Raw genomic sequence first — 20,870 nt, forward strand, 5'->3', positions numbered from 1 at the left:
TCCTCGTTCTCAGAGCTGGAGGAAGCTGCTCAAGTTTACCAGAGAATAAATTTAAATGCAAGACTTCAGAAGCTGTACAAAGCTAAAAACTGGTTACAGAAGTTACACTAGCATGGCACAGGGTATGCTAGGGTCAGTCTTCACCAGTACAGAACAAATACATCTAACATGATCAAGGAAACAAGATTACAACTTTATTTAGATCTTGCAAAGGGAAGTAACAGAGTTCACAAGTCAGTTTCAAAAAAACAGCACTAATCCAAACGCTGCATCTGATCTAGTTTAACTGGATGGCTGGTAATACAACATCTGATGTACTCAGTGTTTTGCCTCACAAATTAAGCCACTCCTGCTCAACAGTTACCAGTAAGAAACTTAGAATTACAACTTAAACTGACACCTAAACCCTTCCAATTATTTGGAACCGAAAAACCAAAAAGCCTGTAACTAGTAGAACTTTTTTTTTTTTGCAAGTCAGTGCTGATATAGCTACTGATGTTCCTCACAGGAAATCAAGAGAACAGTTGTTAAATGAGGGAAGTAATGAACAATGTCAACCACAAAATTGAGTTCATTCCACCTATGAAACTGTAGCTATCTCTAACAATGTTTTTCCTCTATGCAGTTAAAGAAAGTCTAATTCGAAACACAGATCTGCTATCTTCGATATTTTTCCTGCTACAGTGAAAATAAAGAAGTTCCACAACTGCACGAACTCATGCACGTGTCTCAAGAAAACCAACCAACCACATCCCACTCTTCCACCTGCCCTAGAAAGGAACATTATTTTTTTAAACCGTTAACTTCAGAGATAGTAAAGTCTGTCTGAAAGCAACAGGTTTGGTTCCCTGTGAATGCTCTGACCTACAAGGAAAGCCAGTTTGTGGGCATACTGGCAAGGAGCAGGTACTCTGATAACACCCTGCAGAAAGGAGGAGAAAAAACAGAATTACTTTCAATTAACAAAAGGAGACCTGGAATTCACAAGTTTGGTGATACACACATTCCCTGCCCTTTATGCAGAGCTGTGAAACATTACTTACACTGAATGCATTAAAGAGGAGTTTGTGCAAACAGATGCTCACCTCCATTCCCCTCCTCCCTCCAAGAAGCTTCTCATACCTGTTTGCATTCTATGCTTTAGCTCACTGAAGTGGGACACGTGAATGACATTATTTATCAGTGCTAAGATGACAAATCTAAAGAATGTTTCAAGCATGAGCTAACTCTGTGCTGACCTCACATGCAACAGAAGAGGCTCAAAGAGGAACAGATGAAAACAATTCCACCTTTACGCAAACTATTTCTGCAGGTAACAATCATTCCAGTTTTGCTTTGCTTTTGATATAGAAGTTTGGGACAATACTCAAAACAACAAGTATTTTCTAGTGATAATAAAGATCTCCTTAATCTTCACACTTCAGATAGATCAGGCAATTGTAAGAGACTAGATTTCTCTGACGGCCACTCTAGGCCAAGATGCACAATCACACACATTTTGGATTTGCACTGGTCTTCTACAGGAACCTTTTTTCTACCTTCCTGTGAGTGGTTACCACATAGAGATGCTCAATGTAAGAAAAATTATCTGTCTCTAAGGAAATACTTACCGACCAGTTATAGTACATGTGGCAAAGTTTGTAGGTTAAACGTTGCACATGATCTGGTTTCAGTTTGCTAGTGTCATATATTACATTATAATGAGTAGGTGCCACACAACCATTTCTCACTGCCTGACTCACAATAAAGAAATCGTACCTGTAACAGAAGAAACAAAACCCAGAAGTCTGGTTTTCTTAGAAAGAATGGAAACACCCACAAATTTCTCTGCTTATTTCTCTAGAAATATTTCACAAACATTCATTAAGCCATAAAGTACACGTTCACTTTGGCCACAAAACAATTCATTTCCTCTATTTTTGAAAGGAAAGAAGATCTTCAAGAACATGAATTATCTGAGTGTATGGAAATGGTCTGAAGACCACAAAGGTCTTATCCCCCCCGATGTGCAGCACTCCGCACGTACGTGTAGCTCATACTCCTCATTTGTGTGTTATTACTGCAGAGACACTCCGTTCTACAAGAAAAATATCATGCTTCTCAGAAGAAATACCTGCTGGCTGCTGTGCGCGGTAAAATACAAAACACAAAAGGCAAAACTGGCTATTGTAGCAACAAAACTGCATTCTCTCCTACATGCTCCAGCATCCCTTGATCAAATCTGAACAAGTTGTACCATCTTGAGCAACCTTTGCATTTTAACCAGTACCTGACCTAAGTTCCATGCAGTCTAACTTGCAAAAATGGAGAGGTGAGTGAAGTCTAACGAGATGCATCTGTGTGTTTTATCTAACCACACATAACTGTGCAACTCTTTTTCTAGCGATTTTTCAATCACCAGCCAAAGAAAATTTCCGAGGTTTGCTCATAAAAGTGACAGCATTAAAGTCCAGCGTCAAAAACTACAGGCAGACAGAATTTAGTTTCAGTCAAGAACAGTTAAACAAACCTCTCAACAGTCACTCAGTACTTAACCTTTAATTAAAAAAAAAAAAATCAAGAAAAGTACCAAAATAATGAATTAATAAAACCTAAATGTACCCATTTCACACTAAGGCATCATTTCAAAAGGGCACACATGTGAAAACCTATTCTACCATATATCTAGGCCTATTCTACTTGATCCCATGGTTAATTTAATACTGGATATATTTATTTCATTATCAGGTTGCTAGCAAAGACAAGAATACTAGAACTTACCATTCTGGTCTGGTCACCTCAACATCAACGACAGTACCAGGGGGTGGGTTTTTAAGTCCTCCACCAGTCTGCGCGAAGAACCTGGTACTCACTCGTTTCTTCACAACAATCACAGTCAGTCTCGGACTACAATAAATAAGTGGAAATAAGAGAAGAAAAAAAATAACTCAGTCCTGGAAAAAAAAAAGAAACACTGAGAATATGTAATTGTTACATATAATTGTTCTGTGTTCTGCTTGTCTGTTGTTTCAGGAAATAATTTCATCATTCAAAGCAGACCAAGAGATCAATCATGTTAAAGAAACACTGCAGTCGATAACAGTTTTAAAGCAGAATGTTAAGAACTGTGCAGAACTCCAGGACTGTCTTATCGTACTGTCACTTTCAATACTACTAAGAAAAATGGTAGTTGATTACCATATGCATCAAGAATAACTAAAAGAATATGTGCACATGGGTGTGTGTTGTGCACTGAATACTCACGTGGTGCATGTAGTATCATAGGAAATCTCTTAAATACAAGTTAGGTATTGAAAATCATGTAACAACCATCAGAAAAGCAGCTATTTGAGCTCAAGTTCAAATAAAAAAAAGATGAAAAGAGGAAACAGTGTTCATCAGCAACCACTTTTTGTATCCTGGACTGTTTTTCTTGTGGTATGAGAGAAGGGGCTCATAGAAACAGACTTACTTGTAGTCTTTACCAACAGTCTTCAAGCAATCCAGGAACTGGGGCACTTCATAATTCACCAAGGTATTGAGCTGCCCATCTCCTACACCATCACGATACACAACAATACGAGAGGGCAAATACTTATTCCACTTGAACCATTCTCTTAGAGCAGCTTAAAAAAAAATTGGAAAGGCATTTCTGAATCTGTGTTGTTAAGAAATAATGTTCCTAATAACCATCAAGAAAAACAAGCAGCAATCTCATGGTGATGAAATGTGAACATACAACAACAGCAAATCAATACTCCACCAGAAGCACTGCTCATCCCACCCACTGAACATTTCAGGACTGCCACTTCAGAACAAATCCCTACCCCAGAAGAAAGAAGAAAAAAAAATCACATCTATTTTAGAACTGTTATTCTATTTGCTCTGCAGGATAACTTCCTTCACAGAGATACCAAGTAACAAAAAAAAAATCTTGTTTGTTTGAAGTAGAATTAATTCTGATCTCCTTTAAATCTCTGCCCTCTAAACCTCCCATGCACAGATAACAATTACTAACTGTTGTTAGAAGATCACAGAATCATAGAATGGCCTGGGTAGGACCTCAAAGATCATCGAGTTTCAACCCCCCTGCTGAGTGCAGGGTCGCCAACCACTAGACCAGGCTGCCCAGAGCCACGAAACAAGAGAACGTACAAAAAATAATACTGAACTCCAGCAATATTTATAAAACAAGAAAACACTAATATGTTATTTAAGTACAAGCTGGCAATGCTTCCCTTCAAGGCACATAAAGAGGTGTTTTTTGAGGAAGGGAATCTGTCATTCCTTATCTACTCCTTTGTAAGAGCAGAAAGCTTTCCCTTACTTTGCAAGCAGGCTTTGAGGCCATCCACAAGCTCCTGCCCACGACTTTGAACAACACAGCGTGAGAACCACCTGTGAGCAGCAGAAAAAAGACAAGTTTTGAAGCATTTACAGGACTTCAATTAAAAAAATATTTTTTTAAATGGTTATGACTACTCAGTCCTTACGGTTACTGCGGGTCAAGGCTGTCAAGCAGGAATTAGTGTACTATGAGAATATTCTCCCTGCAGAACTCTTGTGGTAGACAAGTACCTCAGCACCACATCAAATTCCTTTCAATCAAAAAAGTCATTCAAGTGAACTCAAACGGGAGAAGAGCCCGTGTCCCCGACACCCCCCACACATCCCAGCACTTGCTCTCACTGCCAAGCACTCTGGAGAAAGGACAAGGCTATTCTTCCTTGCACTACATCTACTAAAGAACTCAAGTGAAACAACCATTCCTATTAATAGATAATTGTTAGAAATATACAGTTAAATCAATTCATGCACTTTCACGATGGCCTATCACATTCCAGCCTCTTTCCAGTTAAGGGAAAGATAAAAGATCTTAATTTTTTCTTTGGCATTCAAATCTTACCGTGTCATTATTTCATTCAGGCTAGCGACAAATCCAGCAATTGACTGCTTCCCACATAAAGAATCATGGTAACAATCAATGCCCACAATCATTAACTGTTTCAGCTTAAAAGGAATCAATACAAAACGTGTTAGTATGTGCAGACATGCCAGAGCATCTATCATCTCCATTCTAAAATTCATCAAGATCAAGATGTAACCTTTATGGTTTCAGTTCACTTCAGAAGCAGCACAGACTCAATTCTTGGAATTACATTTCTATTATGTGAAATTAAGCTTCATGCTTCTTGTCACAGACACAAAACAAACTAGACCAACAGCACCTGATTTATTTTTGCAAAAGAGATTATTTTAAATAAGTCTGAATAAAGAAAATAGCAATTTTAAAAAAAAAAAGCAGAACACTTACCGGGATCTCAACACTCCAAAGTTCTCCACCCATTTTACAGTTCATTTGCAAGGCAATTTTTGTCACTATGGCCAGAGTAGTCTGAGGCTTGCTTAAAGTACGAGCAATCACACATTGACTTGGAATGGGACAGTCCGTACACAGGTATTTCTTGATAGCATCATACTTATCCTTTCGGGTACTAGACAAAATACAAACTACCTTTGAAGGGAAAAGAGTTATTAAGAATCTGAATCCTCAGATTTACATAGCAGTTGTAGTTGTTCCAAAAAAGTTTCTTACACTCAAGAAAGTCAAATATCGATACTGAAAAAGCTATCTGGAAAGTTTCAGTGGCTATACTTGGAAGTCAAGCACAAAGGCTTTTTAAACAGGAGGCTACCGGTATATGCACTGGAGGTTGAACAGCACGACGAGCAGGCATACAGGAGATGGGAGATATTCACGAGCCAAGGGTTTTATTTCTGAGAATTAATCCATTAGACTAAAAATATGAATTAGAGATTCACATGGATTGAAGTTATACATACTATGTTTGTGTCAGGAGTAATACTTTGTTGCAAAACCCTTAAATAAGCTTCTGTTCTATCATCCACTTCAATCCTGAAAAGGAGGAGAAAGGTTTTGTTTTTCTTCCTGTAAGTACTAGTAGTTCTAACAGCTACCAAAACTTCAAGCAAAAAAGAATACCCATTGCACATCAGCACAGTGTTCTATGTCGTAATTATAGCTGTTAATAAACACATCATATTTGTACTTTCTGATCACTAAGAAATCCCTCCCTTAGGCTTCCAACAGCGATTAAAGACAAAGTTTAAAACAAGGACAAATACTCAATGCTATCTGCGAAGACGATAAATCAGAATCCGGTCAAGGCCGGCATGAAAACACATATTCCTTCTTGTATTACACAAGTCCATTTGAGAACGTTTTGCTCAATGATCAGATGACTAATGCTGTTTGATTTCGGCATGCTTCAGCCCCACAGAGAAAGCTTCCACAAACAGAAGTCTGAGTAAGAAACATCAGTCACTTGAGTAATGTGCAGAACCTGCAAACTGAAAGCAACTTCTTTTTTAAATTAAAATCCTACAGCAGAAGTAGGTAACTTGAGATTCTCTGCTATCTTACTTACCAAACTAATCATGCTAACAGATATACCTTACTAAAAATAAGCAAGAAAATAAGTCTGTTTCCCATCAGACTTCTAACATACTTACATAGTTGCCTTGTTCATTCTGATTCCCATAGAGGGTGTGACTTTAAACAGATTTTGAAGTAACGTATTAGCAACATCATAGTTGCGCCGTGTGTATATTAGTAACCAGTTGTCCAAAGGCTTTGCGCTGATCAAGGGAGCTACCCTGGTTTCCCTTGACCAATCAGCAAACTGAGGATTGTAATCAAACTGCAAATAACAAGTGGGAGAGAAACACCACTTTATCAAACACTTCAAGGACAGACTGCAGCACATTTGCCTAGAACATACACAAGTACTTTCGTGTTGGTTTTTGCGGTTTTTTTTTTCCCCCTAACATCCCTCAGACATTAGCAGAGCTGTACCTAACTCTTTCAAGGCATCCTATGCTCTTTGAATGCTTCCCTCATTTAGCCAATATAAGTCACTACTTACTGCGCAGGCTTTGGCTGGATACAGCTACAAAGCACTTTGTGTATTAATACGTATTTTCCCCGGATCCTAATTTTTTTTTAATTAAGGTAACCGCATGAGAAAGAGAGAAGTATTGTTATAAAGAAAGTTAAGATATTTTCAAGATAAAAAATGCTTTGCTAAATACGTAAGTACTATTAAAAATATATTTTGTATCTAGCATCCATTGAAAACCATCAAATCCTTTAGGGCACAGACTATTACAGAGCACACATATTCTGTTTTATGGTAATTTACAATCTAATGGAATCTCATTTACTCATATTACAGATTTACCCAGCTTTCAGTGAATAGATTCTGTATGTGTTCCGTCCACAGAACTACTTAGTGGTTTTTCATTTGAAAGCCTTGGTATTTTATTAATGGAAACTAATTACAAACAACTGCATTCTCCTACTTCTGTATCTGAAAGCACTTTGTTCAGACAGAAGGGACTGTTTTGCACGGAAGGTAATTGTAATGCAAGCCAGGCATTTTTAAACAGAACTTGTGGACAATCTGAGAAGTTTTAAAGCATTCTGTATGGGCAGTGACTTGTGTGTAATGTTTTCTCACGTAATCCTTTCTCCAACAAGTAGCATTTCATCCTTTAAGAACTTGCTTCACTGGTGACAGATCCAGAAAATTTTAGGAGTTGATTTATTTACCGTATTTCCTGCTTGAAGAATCTTTTCTGCTTGAACAACTCTTCCCGTAAAGGATAGTAAGCTGGAATCAAAGCTTAAACCCCAGTCCCGGAGTTCGTTCTGAACACATTCATCTCTGTTCAAAAACAACATTTCAATTAAAACAAGTTCGTTCTTGCTCAGACTTATTTTTTTAAAGTAAGATTTACAAAAATTTTGCAAGAAATAAGTTTGCTGTCTTACAAATTTTTCATGACAAAGTACAGGAGATACCCAGGTAACATACTTGCGCATGTAGTCAATAAGCTTTCCAATTTCACGTTGCCTTTGCTCAGGTGGCAGCCGTGTATGAACAGCCAAGTCTTTCATCATGTTAAAGTCATTCCTCATCTTCTCAGTTAATCCTGTCAACGGCAGAAATCTTTTCCTGAGTACAGATTAGACTAAAGACTAAGAAAAGTAAACTCTGAAGTCTATATATACCAACCAGAGTTCTAACTCGTCAGTTCACTCACAGGCTGCACTGGTTGAGAGCGTAACCCAGTACGCAGCCATGAGACAGACAATACTTGGACACAGCAGTTAATGCTACACGGCATTTCAACGCTTGTGCGCATTAAGCTGTAAGAACACATCCCACACCACTGTTCCTACTGAGCCTTTGCAGATGACTGTACTGTACAGAAGTTTTGTTCTTTACTAATAACATTTCTATTCATTGTTTCCTCCCATATTACATGGGTTTAGTGAGCGTTCTCACTGTCTCTGCAGTGTACAAGTCCCTCAGTCTTATTTTTAAAACATAGTACTGTTTAAGCAACTTTACTGTACAGCTCTCTTATTGCCCCCATTTGGTTTTCCTAAGGGCAAAGAAGCAAAAAGGAAGTTTGCTAAGCAGATGTAAAAAGAATCCCCACATTGGAGGAGACCTGTGCTAACGTTAACAATTTCTGTCAGAACCCCAATGCTTTGAATTCATTTTCCCATGCAGTGAAGATTACCAGTACAGAACATCTTAATAGTGTCAAAGTCCAGAAGAATCAGATTTCCAAAACAGCTTAAGTCATTCATTTCATAAGCAAAAGAAAAGTAAACAAGGTTAAATTTCCAACCTGCTGAACACAGTGGGGTCAGCCCCGGACTCTCAAGTTCAACATTTAAAAACCAGAGTTCCATAATATCGTGATACCAAGCCTTCTTAAGATCTGCAAGCCAGTCTCTAAGCTTTCTCTGTTCAGTTAAACCATCGAGTTCTGATGCTCAGTAATCCCTTCCTAGTAGCACTGTCTTTGTTTTTTGTCAGTAACACTTCCCAGGCCATCATGTAAGGTAGGCACAGCTGTTGATCTGATCCATGATCAAAGCATATGCTGAATTCTAATATGAATAAAATGCATGGGCTTTAAGTATTTGCTACAAGTTTAGGAGCTACTTAAGGACAAGGAAGGTGCCTCACAGGCCAGGAGAGCTGACCAGGATGTCGCAGCTGACAGTGAAGTCTCCTAGTCAAAGTACTACGCTTTTATTCAGAACTTGAAACTGAACAACTTGCTAGCCACTCTGGGTACCCATCTGGAACTGGTGGAATTCACATGCAATTCTTGAACTTCAGGTGAGGTATCTGCCACAGTTACCAGACCTCCACACAATAAACATTTTCCATCTGTGGCTGCCCAAGAAACAGCCAAAACCACATCCTGCCATTTCAAAAGGGTTTAAGGCCTTTACTGAGGTCTAAAAAGTCTCCCCAAAAGAACAACCACCACCACAGCAGCATTATCTATAATAGATGCTGTCAAAACACCAGTTGCAGTGACAGGTGTGGTTTGACAGATGCTTTGATATGAAGAAACTACTGCTACAGTACCTGTTAGATAGCACAGCTCTGGGATTAGAACCACAGGTCCTACCATCATGTTTCCTCTCTTCCTCCGAGACTGACTGATCAAGACAGGCTGGTTCAAGTCAGTGATTTCTTGATTATATTGCTGTATAAGAAATACATATTGTATGCTAGTCTATTCAAAATAAACACTCAGTTTTCTTAATGCTTATTTCAGAAATTTTTTTTAAAAAAGAAAAAAGCAGCCATCAACTTTTTTTCCCCCTCCAATTTGCACATTAACTTAAGGGAAATTGTTCTCATCAGAAAAAGCCAAGCAAGGAAGCACTGTTCTCTCTATTAGTGAGATCAAGTTATAATTTGTAATATACTGACTTGCAAGAGACAACAGAAACAGTCCTGCCTTGCTTGAGGCAATACCACCCAAAGTACCCAATTTAAGATTAGGATGCTCATTTCAGTTCATTAATGGACAAAGTTCCTATCCTATAGAGCAATTTAATTCAACACATCACAAGAATCAAACAAGATTCCTTGTAAGTCTGAAATTCAACCCTCCTGCAACTTTTCCAGGCATCTGGCAAGAGTTGGTCTGTTTAGCAGTCACTGATTTAATTTAGGAAAAAAAAAAGCTGACAGCAAAATATACTTCACAATTTAACTCATTCTTAAAGAGAATCACACCTCAGAAAAAAAAAAATGCAATTTAAAAAACGAGAGATCACAGCAAAGCCTAGAAGGCAAAGGAAACTTATCCTTTAAAAGCTCCATCTATAAACTAGAAGCAGAATTTAAATGAAGTCCCATTCTTTTTTTACAGTAGAAAATGATGTTTAGAAAGATTCCACAGTTCCAGTGAGAGATTTAATTTTAGAGAAGGCTGAGCTATAGAAGTCATACATAAACTTAGTCTCAAATGACCTAAAACTAATAAAATCTGATTTCCTAAAGATGACCGTCCACACATTCCACCTCCAGTAAATCATCAACAAACTTGCTGCTGAAGGTAAATTCTGCCCATCACCCATTACGATGCTAAACAGGACTGGTTCCAAGACTGACCCCCTAGTTACTGACCTCCAATCTGACTTTGTTCCTCAGGGCCCAGCCATTCAGCCAGTTTTCAATCTCCCCTCCCTGCCTGCTCATCCAGCCCATACTTCATCAATTTCTCCATGAGGATCTTACTGTAAGGCTTTCAGCCCTGTCTTCTAAGTCTAAGTAGACAATATCAAATGGCATTTGTTCACCTACCAGGCCCGTCACTCATCACAGAAACTTATCACACCAGAGAAGCATGCATTAATGAGTTTCTCATCATTCACATTGCTAGAAAGTTTCCAGAATTAGCTTTCTCCATCACCTTCCCAGGGACTGAGGTGAGGCTGACCAGCCTGTAGTTTCTTGTGTTCTCCTCCTAGCCCTTCTTCAAGAAGAAAGTGACATTCACTTTCCTCCAGCACCTGGGCATTTTTTCCAACTATCACAATCAAAGATTACTGAGAGGCCCCACAGTATCATCAGGCAGCTGTCTCAGAACTTGTGGGTGCAACCCAGTTTGCTTAAGTATTCCCTGACCTGATCCTCTTCTACCAACAGTAGATCTTTCTTGTTCCAAACTTTCCTGGTTTTTTTTTTTCCTGAGACCTGAGACTCCTGAAGGCCAGTCCTCATAATGAAGACCGAGGCAAAGGCTGCATTCAGTACCTCAGCCTTTTCCACACCCTGCATCTCCAAGGCCCCTACCTCACTTGCAGCAGTGGAGTCACATTTTCTCTACTCTCCCTTGTGTGTTTTAGAAAGTCTATGAGTAAGAGTACCATAGAAGAAATACCTATGCACTTACAGAAGCATTTCTTGTTACCTTTTATACACCTCACAACATTTAACTGCAACTGGGCTTCAGCTTTCCTAACCTCATCCCTGCATGCTGGGACACTGTCTCTCTATTAACTCCAGCCTGCTTGTCCCTGCTACTACTCCATACACTTCCTTTCTGTGTTTGAGTTTTGCCAGGTGCTCCCTGTTCTTCCTCCTGGCTTTATTGCACATGGACCACTAAAGCTGAACTCATGCCAAGTAAACAGTTACTTCATTCAGATTACAAAGTATTAAAGACAACTGCTTCATAGGTAAAGCCTCCAACAATGCTCTAGAATTCCAAGTCTAAGCGTACCACACAAACTGACAGTTAAGTTTCCATACCCTTCTGTAGTAGTCTATATAGCTGATTTCAGAGCCATCTGCTCGTCTGAAAGTACACCGTGGATTGGCATCCCAGTCAATGTCATCAACTCTGTATGTTCTGTTGTTGTACCTGAATAAACCATTTGATCAGTTGTTGTTTTTTTTTTTTAAATCAGTAACTCAGCTACAAATGAAACAGAACTATGAAGAAGAAGTTAATGGCAATACTCATAGAAGTTGGAAGTTTTGCTCACAAAGTGAGCAAGTAGTAACTTCAACTTTCCTAACAGGAATCTATTCTACTAAAAGCTACACTGCACTAATACCAAATGAAAATAGAACGAATCTGATAGGCATTTCCTGCTTTTGTAAATGCTGTCACCTCAGTTAATTGGACAATGATAAAATTTTTTGGCTTTCCAATACCTCATTGCATTCTTCAGGACATGGACCACAAAAAACAAAAACCCAAACAAATCTCTTAGAAGATTCCAAAAAGAGACTTACTTTGTGAGAACAATTAGACCTATCAGCTCTTTTGCACAGGCATCTCTGAATCTTCTCTCTTCAACCTGTTCATAGAGACTGTACATATAATCCAAAGCTGTTTCACTACGAAGAATCTTATGGCTCACATCTGCACATAACATAATGCTTTCCTCATATTGGAGAATAGAGCTTGTGAAGCCTGGCCAAACCATCAACCTATCAAAAGGGAACAAACAAGATCTTAAAATGCATACAACGATTTAAAGCATCTCTGTTCAGACCCTTAAGTTATTTCTGTCCACTTTCTCAGACACTTGAAGCCATCAAGACACAAAGGAACCATTATCCAAATATAAATAAGATCACAAAGATTAATAAAAAAAGTATCTTAAATACAAGTATCTTTAGACAACTTAAGATTTAAACAGTTAAGTGATATAGCAATATAACCAAGCCCTAAAAAATAGTGTTTCAAAATTCTACTTAAATATCTTAAATATGAAGTATATGAGTGTTCAAGGGGCGTGTTAAAAACACCAGTAGTTTATCTATTAGAACACTGCCTACTTTCTTACATCAAGCAGGCTAGGTAGGCTAGACCAACAGCAAGGTGTACACCACAGCCATACCACAGGGCACCAGCCAAACTCAAGATTACCAGCATGTACAGTAGGCCTAGCACTACCTGGAAGCATCAGTCATACTCTATGGGATCCTGGTGAGGGAGACAGTGACAAGACCCAACACCCTGCAACAGACGAGCTGCAAAACTACCTGTCCACTGGAGTATGGCCTGATAGGAATTTCCTCGGCAGCTTAAATGACCCTCAAAATGAAGGCTGGACATTCCTGAACTTTAGAATTAATGCGTTCAAAGGTTTCAGCTTTATAGCCATTTACGCAGGGTTTCTGTCATGCGAGTTACACGTAATAGCAGAACACATACATTGGTAAAGAGAGATTGGATGTTACACACAGAAGAATGTTCTGCATGGAGGTCTCGTGTTCCTTGGGAATAACGATTTTTTTAAATCTACGACATTATTATAAGATAAACAACTGGAGCAGCACTGAAAAATCATTCTCTGTCTCCCTTGGGTGTCCATTTTGCCAAACCTGTGATTAGGGATGCTGATTGGGTCCTTAGGGTTGTAATAGTTACGTCCAATTTGTTGCAAATTCATCATCTTCAGAAGCCTGGAAGTTAAAATAAAGGTGTCATTTACCATTATTATTCAGTTAATCAAACTATCCATGGTCCCACCTCTCGTGCAACCATTTCTGTTCATGATCCAGCACTACTTTTTGCTTTAACAGGCAAATCCACACACAGAAGAAGAGGGCAGGGAAGGGGCTAACTGCCTAGATGAATGAGCACTGCGGTATGAATCTACTTGCACAGGGAAAAGGCATAAACTATTTTACACTAACATGTACCAGAAACACAAGAAGCAAAGGGCTTAGGTTGGAAGGGACCATGAAGACCATCCAGTACAAACCCTCTGTATGGGCAGGGTTACCAACTGCTACATCTGGCTGCCCAGGGCCCCACCCAACCTGGCCTCAAACACCTCCAAGGACGGGACATCCATAGCTTCTCCAGGCAACCTGTTTCAGTGCCTCAACACCGACACACATCACAGTGTGCATGCAACCGCACACTAAGACATTACCAGGTGCGGCTGGCCACACAGCAATGGCAGCTACAAAGGCTTGAAAGTGTACATTTATCACACTGATTTGTAGTCCGTTCTTTGGAAAGGAAACATTAAGACAGATAGTTTTCAAATCACTTCTTACAAAGACATAACTGAGCAAGCAAACCTTCTAAAAATGATGTTGTAAAACTGCAGACATGTAGGTGAAGTAGGTGGCAACTCATTAGTCAATGTGATTGTGATCCTCACATCCTCTCCATTTCGAGTCTTACTAAATACTTCAGTAACCTGAAAAAATTGAACTTAGATTAATAAAAATAAAGGCAAACGGGTTATACCTGGACTTTGCTTCACTAATATCAGATTGTACTAGCATATTAAAATTCTAAGTAATAATCTCAGGACTTCACTGAAACAGGAACTGGATTTCTTACTCAGACTGCAAACTGCAGCCTAGAACACTTGGTTTGCTTGCGTGAAAGACAGAATGGAAGCTACCCCCAAGGCATCTTGTACAAGATACTGAGGGGTAAAGAGACAAACATTAAAGCACATGGGAGTAAACAACTTCCCACCCTCACTCCAGCCTCTTTTCCCCTTCCTTTATTTATGCCACTAGTCATTCTCGGTCCCTCTGGTAAGAACAGAGGCAGAGCCAGTTGGTACAGTCAGCAATCTCCCTCTGTTGCTCCCTTCTTCTCACACTTCTGCTGCTTGGGCATTTTTTCCCCCCTTTCTTTACCATGTTTGCAGAGAGGTGCCACCAGCTCTGCTGACAGGCTCGACACTGGTCTGCAGTGGCTGGAAACGTCTGTATATAACAGAGTAGATTTGAACTCTTCCCACAGGGGCAATCCCAGAGACCCCCCAGCTACTACAACCTTACTATGTATACCCAGTACATCCACCCTTTCCATTATAGTGGATGTTAGAACACGCAAATTATGAAAATATCCAAGCAGAAAGACAGCTGATGGAAAAATACAGTCTGTACTACCTGCTTCTGTGCAGAGGAGTATGCCAGTCTGCAGAGCCTAAGCATTAGAATCAAAAGTTTATTACCAAATTTCTCTATGGAAATAAATTAGCTTATACTATCACATTCCGTTCAACTAGATGTTGCTCAAGAGATATCTATTCTTTACGTTCAACCAGACTAGTAAGAAACAAGAAGCATTGTGAAACACAAGCCAAAATAAATGCAACACAGTATTCTCGTATCACACCTTATTCAGCAGTTTTTTTGGCAAGAATAATATTGATCCATCAAATGCGTGTGTTTTTCCAATTAGGTCTTCATGCTGAAAGAGCAAACCTGATCGCAGGCGGCGTGCTTCCATCTCAGGATTATAGTCTACATGGTATTGATACAAAGCCCATTGCGGTCGAGATGTGAGACGAAAAAAATTCGCAAATAATTTTATCATAGCACCTGAAGAGCCTAAAACAAGAAGCAAACACATTAGTAATTACAGGAGCTTTACCATTCTATTGTATTTTAATACATTAAAATTTCTTGAAGTAGTTAACTCATACATACAGCTGTGTTCAGCAATCATTCTAGAACAGTAACATTCATAGAAATTATTGAATGTGCATAGCATTATTACAGTCACCAGAGATTTTTATAATTACTTCGTCCCTCAGGAAAACTCCTACATCAAAGAAAGTAAGTGTTCAGATCAGTGACCTACCTCCTAGAGGACAGCTGCTACATGCTATAGAGATGAACTGCCACCAAAGCACAAATGGACAAATTGCTTTTTTTTTTTGCGAATCATAAACACTGAGCAAGAACTAACACAAGCACTAATCAGTGTGGATGTCCACATTCCCATTCATACATGAAGAGATGACATTTCTTTTGGTATCTCAAGATTTAAAAATAAAAAATACAGTGAGAACTAGCTCCAGGTCACATTTTTTCCCTTTTTTTTTTTTTTTCCAAGTTTCATTTCAGTTTCTTTTAAAATCACAAACATCATAATAATTTTAAAAAGTGCATTGCAGCCAGTAAGGATTATGTACTTCAATTTGATTTTGATCACCCATTTTTCCTATCTGAAACGTAACACCTCAGATGGAAACAAAGACCTACGAAGCACATACATTCTACCAGAAAACCATACAAGGGCACAAAGGGAAAACAAAAGGCCAGCAATACAGCTGCCTATGAAGTACAGCAGCCATATACTAGCTGCATTAACAGAACTCTGAATAAATAAAATACAGATAAGTAAAGAGCTACTCTGCCGCTGGCCCAAAGTGACATGAGTAGAACTACGCTCCACCATTCCTGGACCCGTGGCATAACCATTCAATTAGCACAGACTGCTACAGGTGCAGCTGTACTGCTGTGATATCTCACAGTCACCTGCAGCATAAAACTATTATCAGCACAGAACTGTACTTTAAACATAAAAAAGGACAGAGGTCTAGCAATGAGGTGGGACCACCACGGCAGCCCGCTTCTACTTCTTCTCATACGACTTTGTCTCAAGGGAAGAAGCTAACAGCCTTCTACTTAAACTAAACTGTTTCTTCAGAAGAGGTCTCAAATTGTATGTTTCTTGCAGGAGATCTTTACAAGTTTGTTCAGGCTGTTACAAACCCAAATGTCTATAAGCAAACTTACAGAATCCTTACAGAATAGTGTTGCTAGCAGAAGCAGACAACAGGAACATGCAAGGACTACCACTTAGGTCTGAATCCTCACGATTTAAATGCTACACAACATCTGTCAGACGTCATCTTACTATTTCTCTTCAGGTATCAGGAACAACTCATCTCTTTTTCAAGCACATAAGGATTTTTTTTTTTTGGCTCCCAAGGGGATGCTAAAAGCAGAAAGAAAGCAAAACTACTTCATTTCAACTTGCTTATATTTGTCCATAATCTAACCTGAACGTACCAGTTTTTGATTCTCGAACATGTTCCATGGCTTGTCGAGTATTTACCCCGAGGTCATGGAAATCCCGACGACGTCCGCCCCTATCTGCCAAAGACAGTTCCTGAAACCCTGCCGAAATCTGTAATCCTGCTGTTTTGAGACAAGGGAGAAGTTACAACTGAGTTTGATAAATAAATTAGGGTTTTTGAAAAATACTGAAAGACAGATCTATATAGAAATTAAAGGAATTATGAAATGCTATCACATTTTGTAATACAGTATGTTCATCTTAAAACAGCACCCAGGTAATACATATTATCTTCCTAAGATTTACAGTTAATTAGTAAACAAACAGAAGAGCTCATTAGCCAGAGGAAGAAAGATGGATTAATGAACCACCTAAGTAAGAGTCTTCTGCAAATACAGAGGACAAAGGCCTCATTCCAGCTCTAGCTGACACTGGAATGTGAAAGAGTACACCATGATGTAAGAGCTTCATTTCATTATTAACACTGAAGAACAACTTATCATGAGAGAAGTTTACTATTGGTATACATGCAGTTCATAGTACCAACAACTTCCTAATCTTCTTTATCAAAACACTGAATAAAGAAGATGGTATTCTGCTCAAGCTCTACTAAATTAAAGTTAGGTCTCAAAGTCCTGGTTCAGTTATGCTGCACATTAGAATGACAACACTATCATCACAAGGTAAACACTAAACTTTTCAAAAATGTAGTAATGAATGTTATTTTGAAAAGAAGAATTAGAAACGCTGTACAAAGAGTGTATTAACTGCATTCTCTTCAAAACGCTTGCTCTTGTTTGAAATTAACTTTATTTCCTCCTTCTGACCTCCTGTCTTTTGAGCACCCTGAGGGCCCCTCTGCTGCCCACGGCCACCAGGTTCTTCTGCCAGTGCTGGAGGACGACTCGGCTGCGGTGGTTGCCATTGGCTGGGTGGATGACTTGGTAAAGCCTTTTGAGCCTGCAATAGTTGAGAACAACATTTCCCAGTGCAACTGAAGAAACAGCACTTCGGGTACACAACAAAGCAAAGCCACTAATCGAGTCCAGAAGATCCAAACACCAAAGTGTAGCAGTTACATATAATTTTTTTTCCTATAATAAGTACCAAGAGGTATTACACTGTACTTTCAATACTAGAACAACGGGGTTTGGGATGATGCTCATTTAACAGCAGTAAATATAAACCTTGTCTCTCCAGGCCCCACACAGAATCTCTGGACTACTCTCATTTTCAGTGTCTCCTCTGACACTCCAAGTAAATGACTATTTTATAAAAACAGCTCTTCTCACGTCAGTGTTCAGTGTATAAATAATACTAAAAAGCATCATGCCTGCACAATTACTTCAGAATAGGCTGTACTAGCTCAAGTTCTTCTCCCCTCAAAACAACTTAAGTTCCCAGGGAAGAAACAGAGATTTATTCTATTTAGTGACTGCAAAACATGACCATTAGCCACAAACAATCCCACAATTCACAGTTTAATGTTGAATGCATTCAGATAATTGGAGTCTGCCCCACAAGCATGGTTAGTTCTTCCCCAAGTTGAAAAGTCGAGTTTAGTATTTTAAGTACAAGCGAGCAACAGGCCAATATCAAGGACGATGACAAAATCCGAGCCAGACAGCTGCATGGCTCTGTCCTACGACACAGCAGGACCTCTCTTCTCTACTGGAATTCCTCCACCCCTTCATTCTCAGTGCAATGTCTTGTGATTCTCATGTGCGTGTTCTGACACTGCACACAACACTCCACATGATCTGTAACGAAGCAGGCCCCTCTTTTCTTAGACTCTTCACCTTATGGTCCTTAAGTCCAGCCAGAACAACTCAATTTCAATTTGTGCTCCCTGTCCCCCATATTCCCACCATGCACCAACATAAAGAGGCTAGCTCCATTTTCTTGACAACCCCCTTGAAGGCTGCATTTACCCATTCAGAAAGGCATCCCAAGAACTAACCGCCTCCCCCCCAGTCCTCTTTCCTATTCCTGCAGCAGGAATAATCACAGGTTTGTCAGAACATTACTTAAGGAGACTTCTGACCTCCTTCAACCTAATTCTTTCTGATAAAAAACATAAGCAGTATCAACTTTGTGGTATTACAATACCTCCGCACCAGTCCAGTGCCAAGGACAACAGAGATCATCTAGAATTCAACTCTCTTCTTCCTTCCGCAACCTCCTATAAAATGACTATGGAAAAGCTTCCAAAAGTGAGCTTTGTGCAGGAAGACGCGTCCAGTCTACATGGTAGAAGAGTGCCAGCCTATACAGGAGTTTCACTTAACACATACATCCTAAAATACTAAGTAGCAGTAACATTTCAAAGCACAGCTGAGCTAATTAAAGAGAACCAACTTACAGATGAAGCTCCTACAGAAGGAATGGCAGCCTCCTGTCCTGGAGGTCTCCCTCTCGATCTGACTCTAGCTCTTCCCGTCATTTTCCCTTTGAGGACAAAGAAGCCACAGCATTAGTGCTCAGTCTCCCGCTTCCCCCATCCTAACTCAAATATATCTTATAAGCAGCACCGTTTCATTTGCCCAGCCAGCATGAGTAATTAACACCTCCTTACAGCCAAGCTGAAGCCTAACAGCACAGCCTGGGCATTCTACGGCTGTGAAGAAAAACAGCTGCACCAGAGAGCACGGCAGGAGCTTCAAACTCTGAGCCCACCAATGCCACTTTGAAGTTACGCTTCCCAAATCAATCCAGACTAACCCACTACATTATTTGCGGAGCAGCAAATGCTTTATTTGTAGCACACGGCCACCCGTAGCGCTCCTAGCGGCCCACACAGCCCCCAGGGACCGCCGCCCCCTCACGCAGCGCCCACCCCTTCGGGCTCTGCCATTCCCGGGCGCAAACCCGCTTCCCCTCCCCCACCAGACCGGCCAGACCCTCAGCATTACCTCAGCCACAAAGCGACTCCGCTCCCACTCCAGCGACAGACAAGAGACCGCCGTCTCCACAACACCACACGCCTGTTTCCCCGCCGGGACCCCCGGACCGCAAAAACCGGCGACAAACAGCCGTCGCCACTTCCCTCAGGCCCGACCCGCACAACTCACCTCAACCTGCACGCGCTGGCGAGCTAAAGCGGGAACGCACGGCGTCTTCTGATTGGCTCCCGAAGGCCGAGTGCTGCCGAAGAGCGCCGAAGAGCGCCGAAGCGGGCCGAAGGGGGCCGCTGGCGGGGCGGGCAGAGCCGAAGGCTGTGTGGTAGGGGTGGGTGTCCTGCCTCGTGGGGTGCCCTCCGGAAGGAGCGGCCGTTGAAGGTTTTTGTAGCTTTTGTGAGGGAGTTTTCCTGCTAAATGTGACTCCATCCTCATCCCAGTTCTTGCTTGGAAAATAAATGTGAGTTAACCAGAAGGTGGAGCAATAAAACAAGAAATAAAACTGTGAAGATGTTTCTGTGAAGGACTGCATTTGTCAGTAACGTTTACAAAGCTACTGTTAAAACTTCTTGCTCTGTTCCAGACATGCACAGAATGAAGACAAAAATAGACGCAAATGGGCTTTAATATACTCTGCATAGAGGCTGTTGGAAGGAAGGACTGGACACAATGCAATTAAGCATCAGCAATTCAAACCGCGTGAGCAATCATCCTTCCATTGAGAGAGGTTCTTCAGCAGACTAACCATCAAACTTAAAAAAAAGAAAAAAAAAAGCCTTTTTCTAATTACCAAGGCTGGTTCAATTGCTGCAATTGTTTCCAGAGAATCACTGCCTCTATTTTAGATACTCTGCAGCAGAACCAGCAAATCTTATGGCTGGAAAGTAAGTGCCCTTAAGTGGGACTTAGCTCTGTCTGCAAGCTTTCCCTACTTCTGTGGGAACGCAACGCACCCAGGCAGTGCCAAGGCTGACGTGCACCTGCCTATTGTTTTAAATGTGCCTTTACTTAAGGTTTAGGTGGCTGTGATGCATCTGGAGACACTGACTTCAAGGGACAAGAGATAATGTTATCTAATTAAAACCGTACCTTCATAAAAGACCAGTCGGATCTCATGAGGTCACTTACAATTTTTCAGCTACCTGCAGTGAATAGAGGACAAAGCTGCTTTGCTTTGTTCTCTGTTATTCCAGGTGGAGAAGGAGTGGCGGTATTAACATAAATAATAAAAATATCTTCTTTTGTTTGATTTGGATTGTCAGTTTGTTTCCAAAGCCAGTTCTGTTG

At 40.2% G+C, this 20,870-nt stretch overlaps 1 protein-coding gene across 3 annotated transcripts; it reads right to left on the reverse strand.

The window, feature by feature from the left end:
* On the reverse strand, positions 551 to 19,860 carry PIWIL1 (piwi like RNA-mediated gene silencing 1). Of its 3 annotated transcripts, none has more exons than XM_021412312.1 (21): positions 19,758 to 19,860; positions 19,049 to 19,134; positions 17,514 to 17,646; positions 16,680 to 16,808; positions 14,995 to 15,209; positions 13,935 to 14,056; positions 13,227 to 13,307; positions 12,129 to 12,326; positions 11,640 to 11,751; positions 9,459 to 9,579; positions 7,878 to 7,995; positions 7,613 to 7,727; positions 6,514 to 6,701; positions 5,824 to 5,896; positions 5,294 to 5,494; positions 4,886 to 4,989; positions 4,307 to 4,377; positions 3,452 to 3,605; positions 2,761 to 2,886; positions 1,611 to 1,758; positions 551 to 922 (listed from the first exon to the last, which is right to left on the reverse strand). In XM_021412312.1, the coding sequence occupies exons 2-21, from the start codon at positions 19,127 to 19,129 to the stop codon at positions 806 to 808; spliced, it is 2,607 nt and encodes an 868-aa protein (XP_021267987.1). In that variant the 5' UTR covers positions 19,130 to 19,134; positions 19,758 to 19,860; the 3' UTR covers positions 551 to 805. The 3 variants fall into 3 exon arrangements, with proteins under 3 accessions (XP_021267987.1, XP_021267988.1, XP_021267986.1); XM_021412313.1 differs by lacking the exon at positions 19,758 to 19,860 and adding an exon at positions 19,599 to 19,751 and having other exon boundaries at positions 16,680 to 16,805; XM_021412311.1 differs by lacking the exon at positions 19,758 to 19,860 and adding an exon at positions 19,599 to 19,751.

Source organism: Numida meleagris, chromosome 14 (assembly GCF_002078875.1).
Source record: "Numida meleagris isolate 19003 breed g44 Domestic line chromosome 14, NumMel1.0, whole genome shotgun sequence".
NCBI classification, from domain to species: Eukaryota; Metazoa; Chordata; class Aves; order Galliformes; family Numididae; genus Numida; species Numida meleagris.